General features: G+C 38.8%; 1 protein-coding gene across 1 annotated transcript; it reads right to left on the bottom strand.

Annotated features, from left to right (window-relative positions):
* Positions 1 to 5858: 5858 nt before the first annotated feature.
* LOC118741910 lies at positions 5859 to 6680 on the bottom strand. Its single transcript, XM_036473884.1, has one exon. The coding sequence runs from the start codon at positions 6678 to 6680 to the stop codon at positions 5859 to 5861; it is 822 nt and encodes a 273-aa protein (XP_036329777.1).
* Positions 6681 to 8829: the final 2149 nt, after the last annotated feature.

Here is an 8829-nt window from a genome sequence, read left to right on the forward strand (position 1 = left end):
AGCTTGAAAATTTTATGTGGGGTTTCAGACTGGCTTACTTTTAACCGACTAAGGTATTTAGATCGCAGCCCCGAAAAAGTTAGATATGCAGTTTAAGAGAAAGTGTTGATATGATACGACCTCATCATCCGTCAAACATGTGCGACAGAGATTATCTGGTGTGATATCTAATCCCTCTCAGTACTCCACCAGAATGGATAGTTGAGGTTTTGCGGCCAACCAGTTGCACCGAACCCACTTTAAAACCTTTAAACAGAAGATCGCGCCAATGCATTTGTATCAGTTCCCACCCAGCGCTGGCGCACCCGGAGCGAGGTTCATCTTTCCAAGAGTAATCCATATATAGTCAATGCTACTCTCACTCCCCGTTAGATTCACGCTAGTGACTCCTTCGTGGCCAACTCATCCGAAATTCAATTTCGATAATTAGACGATTTACATCCCAAGGTGCTGATTTCCATCGTCTAAAAGCCACCTCTTCAGGAAAAACTCTATAGTAATTTATAAGCGGCCACTGTAGCCGATTGGTTAAAAGTGTGTATTTACACTCGGTAGGGTAAATGTTTTTACTCAGTAATCCTATACTTATTTGTGTTGATGTCATCGATCTTAATACTAAGGATAGTGGAACTGGCGCTAAGTGCTTTTATATTGCAACGGTTTGGCCTGTTGAACTTGGTTTTCTCTAGAAAAATTCCACTATAGGAGTGCTACATGAGACTTAAGTCGCTGTGAATTCGATTAGCAACATGTCCTCAGTTTGCTGTACTTATATTGTCTATAGCAGTGTTGCAAAATCTTTGAGTGGTAAAGACAAGTCTAATTAAGGCTATTACGGAGACGTCTTCGATACTGACAGGAAAGCATGTGACGAATAAGCCCTTGCTTGTGCCACCCCTTTTTATGCAATTGATTCCAAATATCCCACCCTCTGAGTCTTTCTGGTATGAGCTTCATCGCGGAATCCATTTAGATGCAATTTTGGTCATAATTTTCGACGCGGCTTCTTTTCCCACCGTCCAATAATTTCGACAACCAGCGAAAGAAACCGATTTGGTTTGTACTTCGCTGTTTGGTGCTACCAGCGATAAGCCAGCTTCGGGGTTGGCTTTACGTACCCGCCACTGCTCAAAGAAATAGTATTTTCAGTTCGAAATTCTTTTCTTTGTTTCAGTTATGTCCGCACTCCGAGACGCTATCCAAGTGGCGAATGCATAGCCTGAGCCGCAACAATGACGTCACTGAGAGCGTGGTCATAAATTAAAACATACGTGAGTCACTTCACTACATTTTGTAGGAAGTTGGAGCAAAAACAGGGTTTTACTACGGGGCTTCTTCGCCACACCAGAGGCATTTAGAATACTAAAATGCCCAACTCGAGATCAACAGATTCAGAGCTTTTGTCAAATCAGGTCAAAGTTAGGTAGCCCTGGAGAATGAACGGCCGGCCATTTAGCTTTATGCGGAAGCTGCTGTATTGAATTATATATACTTATATTGTTGATATGTATGTATGTACTTATATATTTTTTGTTGCTTTTATTATCAAGCAAGCTTTGTTGCTTTTATTATCACTGTTCCTTCAGTTTAAGCCCACTGCTTTTATTTGTTATCTTTTTATGGTTCATTTTATACAAATTGAAATTAATAATAGTTAGCGTGCTATACATAGTCGAAAATTTAAATGAAAGATATTTTTTTAAAACCCCTCACTTCTGCGAATTCAGTTCCATAAAGCCAATGAAGGAATTATCTATATGTACATATATTCACTACGCTAATTTCATACAATTATAGCTAAATTTTCGGCACGCACAAGTTTTGCCCAGAAAGTATTGAGTTAATTTAACGAACACTTAATCAACACAGATTAACTCATTATTCAACACTTTCGGTGGATGCGAGATTTATGCGGCCTGTTGCGGGTTGTAGTCTTTAATTTTTTGTAGATTTTCGTGTCAACGCAAGCTGCCAAAGCTAATTATGGCGCGACGTACAGAAGCCAACAGCAAGAACACAACAGCCGAAAATCACAAAAATTCAAAAAGTTCCTCGAGAGCATAAAGAATTCAATACAAATGAAAGTGAAATGAAAAGTATTTGGAGTGCATTGTGAATCGCTGAATACGAAATTTTAAGAATTTAGTCGCCCCAGTCATTCATTTTGCGCGGTTGCCGCCAAGTATATGCATGTATGTATATCTTTTTGTTTCTGCATTAGATTAAAAGCAGACACTTCTCTAATGTGTGCACATATGTATCTATGTATGTTTTATGCATCAGCCATGGCGCTTATTGATTGTGTTGATTGCCGGCTGTCGAAAATGCTTAATATTCAGACACAACATCACAATTCGAACATGAATCGGAAATATCGGGGCAGCTTAGAAGCCACTTTTTGTGTCATCTTCTTTTAGATGAGTGCGATGAGTCGGAGATGCATCCATAGGTACACACATATAAATATACTTCTCTTTTTCGATCACTTCTTGGAAATCTTGTACTGCAATTAGTGTATCACTTTCCGGTGAACATATTTGTGTGTATGTTGGCTCAATTCTGTTTTGGATCATCAGCACACAATTCTGTACAAATATTTAATTTTTGTGTGTTTTAGTTGGGTCCCACATCTTAACTTCTAATTCATTTCTGTGCACATCATTAGCCATTTTCGCGATGCGGACCCGCGTGCAGCCTTGAATAACGTCAGAACGAGAGAGAGAGAGAGAGAGAGAGAGAGAGCTTCAGTGTGGCCAATCCGTTTTATTCGGTTTATGGGATAAATGAAGTCATCAGCTTCGCTATATAAATGTGAATCTTTGTAACCCTATATTGAGTTGTGCGCTGGGTTGAGACCAACTACATATTAAAAATCGTTGCCTAGTTAAACGCCACAACGGGCTCGGGTGATTGATTACCTTCCTCAACTTTAACGACCATCGGGTACGATACACGGACTAGAGAGTCGAGTGGGCTATGTAGAAGGCGAAATTAAAAGCTCTTTACTTTATTTCGAAAGGATAATTGAAAGATACGCAAACGAGGAGGTCTTAGTGTTATTCTGTGCGCCTTTAAGCAATAAGTTTTTAAAAAATAAAATAAAATTTAGAACATATATATATGTATATGTAGCGGTTGACTTGCATTCGATAGCGAGAAAACAAGACCCGCTACGTTATTTAATAATTTATTTAAAATCACAAAATCACAGCTCAATTAAATCGGGTAAAATACTTATTTTAGCCGGGGAGAGTGCAGCTGATGAAACGTCCGTCGTCTGTGCTGGTCCGCCAAAGAAGAAAGAGAACCAATCGAGAGATTAGAAAGGTGAGCGGCGAAGTGGATGAATCGTCAAATGTCATAGTGCTGAATAGATGATGATGGGCCGCACAGCCCTTAATTCATTAGGCTGGTACTCTACTTCAAAACCAATCTCTGAGTATGAGTAACTATTTGTAGAGGCGCATGTCGCTACACACTCCCCTTGTTTGAGAAAAGAAAATTATGCGTATTACAATAATATCAGTAGAAAATATGATTAGATTACAATATGTTTTGAAAAATGAGAAAGATATTTAAAGGAAAAATTACAATTAGGTTTGCAAAAAAAAATTTAATTGTAAAATGAGACTGCTAGATTGGGTGAAGCCGTTGACGATATGGAAGCGGATGGTTCTTGAACATTAGGCTATCATCTGCAATATAGACCGGCTTTAATCTGTCGACTGAGACTGCATTATGCTTTCCTTTATAGTCCACGATGAAGTATTTGTCATTACGTGAGATAACTGGGAATGGGCCCTCGTACGGTGGCGAGAATGATATCTCAATATGGTCGTTTCGAACTAAGACGTGAGAGCAGGTGTTGAGTGCCTTAAAATAAAAAACAGACCGCTTGCCGTGTCGAGACATTTCCTTTGGAGCCAAATTTTTAAAATGGTCTTTCAAAGAACGTATAAGATCGCTGGCTGTAACCTGTGAATTGGAAGGAGCGATAAACTCACCAGGTAAGCGGATTGGTTCACCGTAAACAAGTTCGACCGGCGTTGTGGCGATGTCCTCTTTCCAGGCCGCACGAAGGCCAAGTAGAACGGCTGGTAAGGCATCGTACCATGTTTCATTGTGGCACAATAGTGCCGATTTAAGCTGACGATGAAGCCGCTCCACAAGGCCGTTTGATTGTGGGTGGTACGGTGTCGTTCTCAGATGTCTAATGCCAAAAATCTTGGAAAGAGTTTGGAATAATCTTGACTCAAACTGGCGGCCTTGATCGGAAGTGATCCTTTTGGGGCACCATATCTCGCGATCCAGTGTCGAATGAGTGCACGAGCTACTGTTTCTGCGGTTCCGTTTTCCAGTGGTATTGCTTCCGGGAATCTTGTGAAACGATCCATTACTGTTAGGCACTGATTGAAACCTCGTGATGATGGCAGAGACACTAAATCAACGTGTATGTGTTCAAATCGTTGGGATGGAGGTTGAAAATTTGCTATCGGCGAAGAGATATGACGCTGTATCTTATTGCGCTGGCAGTCGATGCATGATTTAGCCCACCCGCGGCAATCTTTGTTTATTGAAGGCCACACGTAGCGTTGGCTGACTAATTTTTGAGACGCTTTGATGCCCGGATGTGCAAGAGAGTGAAGTGAGTCAAAGACCCGTTTCCTCAATGAAGGAGGCACGTACGGCCTGATGGCACCAGCTGAGATATCGCTGTATAGTGAGGGCTCACTTACATCAATATGGATTTTCTGCAGATTCAACGTCGTGCTGGAATTGTTGATAAGCTGCTGAAGTTCGCTGTCGTCTTGTTGTGCGGTGGCAAGCTGCTGCGCTGAAACGGTGGCTGAGATAGCTTCTACGCGTGAAAGGGTGTCGGCCACGATAATGTCACGTCCTGATACGTGTCTGATGTCGGACGAAAACTGGCCTATGAAGTCCAGTCGACGAAATTGCCAGGGCGAAGCTCGTTCTGAGCGTTGTTGGAATGCATACAGCAAAGGTTTGTGATCTGTGTAGATGATCACGTGACGACCTTCGAAAATATGGCGAAAATGCTTGATCGCTTCGTAGACAGCATGCAACTCGCGGTCGTAAGTCGACAACTTTTGAATAGAAGGCGGGAACTTCCTGCTGAAAAACGCTAATGGCTGCCGGTTGTTCCCAACATGCTGCTGCAGAACTGCTCCTGCTCCGTAGCCTGACGCATCTGTGAATATAGCCCACTGTGCTTCAGTACTTGGATGTGCTAGTAATGTGGCTTTGGCGAGGGACTTTTTAGCTTCTTGGAACGCAATTTGTCGTTCTTCAGTCCAGTCAATCTTCTGGCAGCCTTTGACATCGGAGCCTTCCAATAATTGGTTAAGCGGTGCTAGAACCTCAGCGGCGTTCTTAATAAATTTTCTATAGAAATTTAATGTTCCGAGGAATCCGCGCAAGGATTTGATATTAGGCGGCAATTCGATATTAATATCGCGTTAACCTTGTCGGCCAACGGTTTAATACCTTCCTTGTTTACTAAATGGCCCAAAAATTGGACTTCATGTTGACCCAAGACGGACTTAGAAGGATTGATAACGAGCCCATAATCATGAAGTCGTTTAAACAAAATTTCCAGGTGCTGAAGATCTTCGGCCTCGTTGGCCGAAGCAACGAGGATAACATTTTCGTACCAAAGGTCTGGATGATGGTACCATTCGCGGAATTAAGTTGGTAATCGACAGGGGTTAATTGGGTTCTCAACCGTGTGCAAGGCAAAACGGACAGATCAGAGCCCGTGTCCACTAAATATGATATACCAGAGGCCCTATCTTTAATGAAAAGGCCGCGAGAATCAGGTTGAGAATCACTGTCCGCCGCTAGTCACTCTCTTTTGCGTTTCCCGAGAATTTGCAACCCTCGGTGCAGCGTTTTGCGTCTTTTCCGAACTTGGCGTGATAGTAACAGATGCCATTTGAATTCAGTTTACGAATTCTCGAGTGACTGAGTGACATGTGTCGTGATGGTTTTTGTTGTCTGCCACCTAACCTGGACTGGTGATTGTTGAACGTAGTGTTCAGCGCGGCCACTTGTTTGGTCAAATTAAAGATTTGTGTAGTTAAGTCTTTGCTGCCCGAACTAAGTGTTACCGCGGCTGTCTGCCTATTCTGAAGAATTTCATGCAGCTTGTCAGCGCTTGCACCTAACTCATCTAATGAGGCGGTTGATTGCAGTGCTAACATGGCGCGGGTGTCTTTGGGAAACGCGGACAGCCACTTTGCCTTAATGACATCTTCGCCGACCCCAGTTACTAACGACTTGAGGTGACGTAAAAATTGAGACGGCGTACGGTCGCCAATTGCTTCACCCTCTAGAAGCTGCTGAAGCTTAGCTTCCTTAGATTTAGAACAACGCGTGATAAGTGCCGCTTTTAGGGTTAAGTACGGCTTTGCACCAGGCGGTTGCACAATGATGTCCTCTACTTCTGCTGCGTAGCGAGCATCGATTACGGAAATCGCGTGATAGAATTTATCTATTTCTTTCGATACCCCCAAAATTGTAAATTGCGCTTCAATCTGCGCAAACCACAGCGACGGTTTGTCCGGATTGAATTGGATTGGTCGGATAACGCTGGATTGAGAAAGGATTGGCTTGAATTCTGTACGACTATCGTCGGATGCCGTGCCCTCCATGTTGGGCATTTCGATTGTATTTTAAAACCCGAAAAGAATGCACGACGAACAATGAGAGTAGCAAAGTGAAATTCACACGCTGCGGCTTTTCCAGCTACTTAGGGTTGCGGTTATATCGCGAGACTCTTTGGTGTGCTTTTTTGGAGCTCTAGCGCTCCGCTGACGACTGCTATTTTATCAAATTAGGTTATGGCAAATAGCGATGCTGTGAATTTTTATTTAAAAAAATATCACGTCGGGGTCACCACTGTAGCGGTTGACTTGCATTCGATAGCGAGAAAACAAGACCCGCTACTTATTTTAGCCGGGGAGAGTGCAGCTGATGAAACGTCCGTCGTCTGTGCTAGTCCGCCAAAGAAGAAAGAGAACCAATCGAGAGATTAGAAAGCTGAGCGGCGAAGTTGATGAATCGTCAAATGTCATAGTGCTGAATAGATGATGATGGGCCGCACTGCCCTTAATTCATTAGGCTGGTACTCTACTTCAAAACCAATCTCTGAGTATGAGTAACTATTTGTAGAGGCGCAAGTCGCTACATATACATACATTTATGTATGTATATTTCTTATTAAAACTATAAAAACTAATATACATATAAAGAAAATTTAATGAAAGAGAGAAAGAATAAGTAAAATAAAAATAAAGCAACAAAAAAAATATCTAAAAAATTAAATAAAAAAATTGATATGTACATATATTTTTCCTTTTAAAACAATAAAATCTGAAAATTAAGTTAAGGTGAAAAAATTAAATCAAAAAAGATATAAATAGTACTTAAAAAATTAAATGGAATTAAAAAAAATTATTTTAAAAACAAGGTTTGAAAATTAATTTAAAAAAAGAAAAAACTTAAGTAATATCCTCAAAACTAAACGAAATAGAAAAAATATAGTTTTTCTTTTTAAAACAATCATTTAGACTTGATAAAAAAAAATTATTGAAAAATTAAAAAAAATATTTACTCAAAACGTTACGTTACTAAATATTTAATGAAGCTATAAAATACATACATACCTACAGTGAAAACTAAAACAATAAAAATATAAATAAGATAAGTTTTTAAAAACTAAATGAAATTAAATAAATGTACATATATATTTTTCTTTTTAAAACAATAAAAACTTAAAAATGAAAAGAAAATTAAATTAGAAAAAGGAAATGATTAAATTAAAAAAAGAAGAAAATGGTACTTAAAAACTAAATTAAATTAAAATATATATATTTTTAAAACAAAATCTAAAAATGAGAAGAAGATTAAGTTTAAACAAAACAAAAGTTTAAACAAAAAAGTTAATTAAGAACCTAAAAATTAAATTAAATAAAAATAATATTTTTTAAACAAAATCCAATAAGAAAAATAAAAAATATTAAATAAGTTTCGAAAAGTTAAAAGAAATATGGAAAATATATACACATACATATATTTTTCTTTTAATACAATATAATCGTAAAATTAAAATAAAATTATATAAAAAAAGAAAATCATTAAATCAAAAATAAAGAAAATAGTACTTAAATAATAAATGAAGTTAAAGAAAAAATATTTCTAAAACAAAATCTAAAAATTAGAAGATAATTTAATTAAAGGACAAAATTTTAAAATAAAAAAATTAAGTAGACTCTAAAAGTAACATGAAAAAGTGTTTTTTAAACATAATCTAAAAATATCAAATAAATAAGATGAGTTTCGAAAACTTAAATAAAATTAAGAACATTTTTTTTTCTGATAAAGGTCGAGGTTTCGAGCCCGGCGCTTTGCTCAATCGGCTATTGCGACTTTGGCTGTTAGCTAAATGATATACAAGTGGTGAATGAGAGAGTCTTTTTTATAATGGCATTTTCTTTTCTACCGAAAAATGTTCCCTTCTCAGTGCCTTCAGTGTAGAAGAGAAAACGCCATAATGTCGAATTATCGTGTCATCTAACTCTCATTTGTCTTACGAAAGACTTTTTACTATCATAGCCAGAATTGCACTTGGGAAGCTTAACCGCAGTGCAGAATATACGGAGGATGAGGAATGTATTTATGTCTAAAAAGCTTTTTCAGCGTGTTAGATCTACTAGGTACACAGAACAGAAAAGCGGAATGACGTGAGTGCGAAAAGCTGGGGATGCTGGCATGAAGAAATGGGAAATTGATATCTGGTAACAGACATCC

This window comes from Rhagoletis pomonella, unplaced genomic scaffold (assembly GCF_013731165.1).
Source record: "Rhagoletis pomonella isolate Grant_MI unplaced genomic scaffold, Rhpom_1.0 Rhpom_scaffold_00006, whole genome shotgun sequence".
In the NCBI taxonomy this organism is placed as follows: domain Eukaryota; kingdom Metazoa; phylum Arthropoda; class Insecta; order Diptera; family Tephritidae; genus Rhagoletis; species Rhagoletis pomonella.

Excerpts from the sequence above, each read along its gene's own strand:
- LOC118741910 (XM_036473884.1), bottom strand. The coding sequence starts at position 6,680 with ATGCCCAACATGGAGGGCACGGCATCCGACGATAGTCGTACAGAATTC.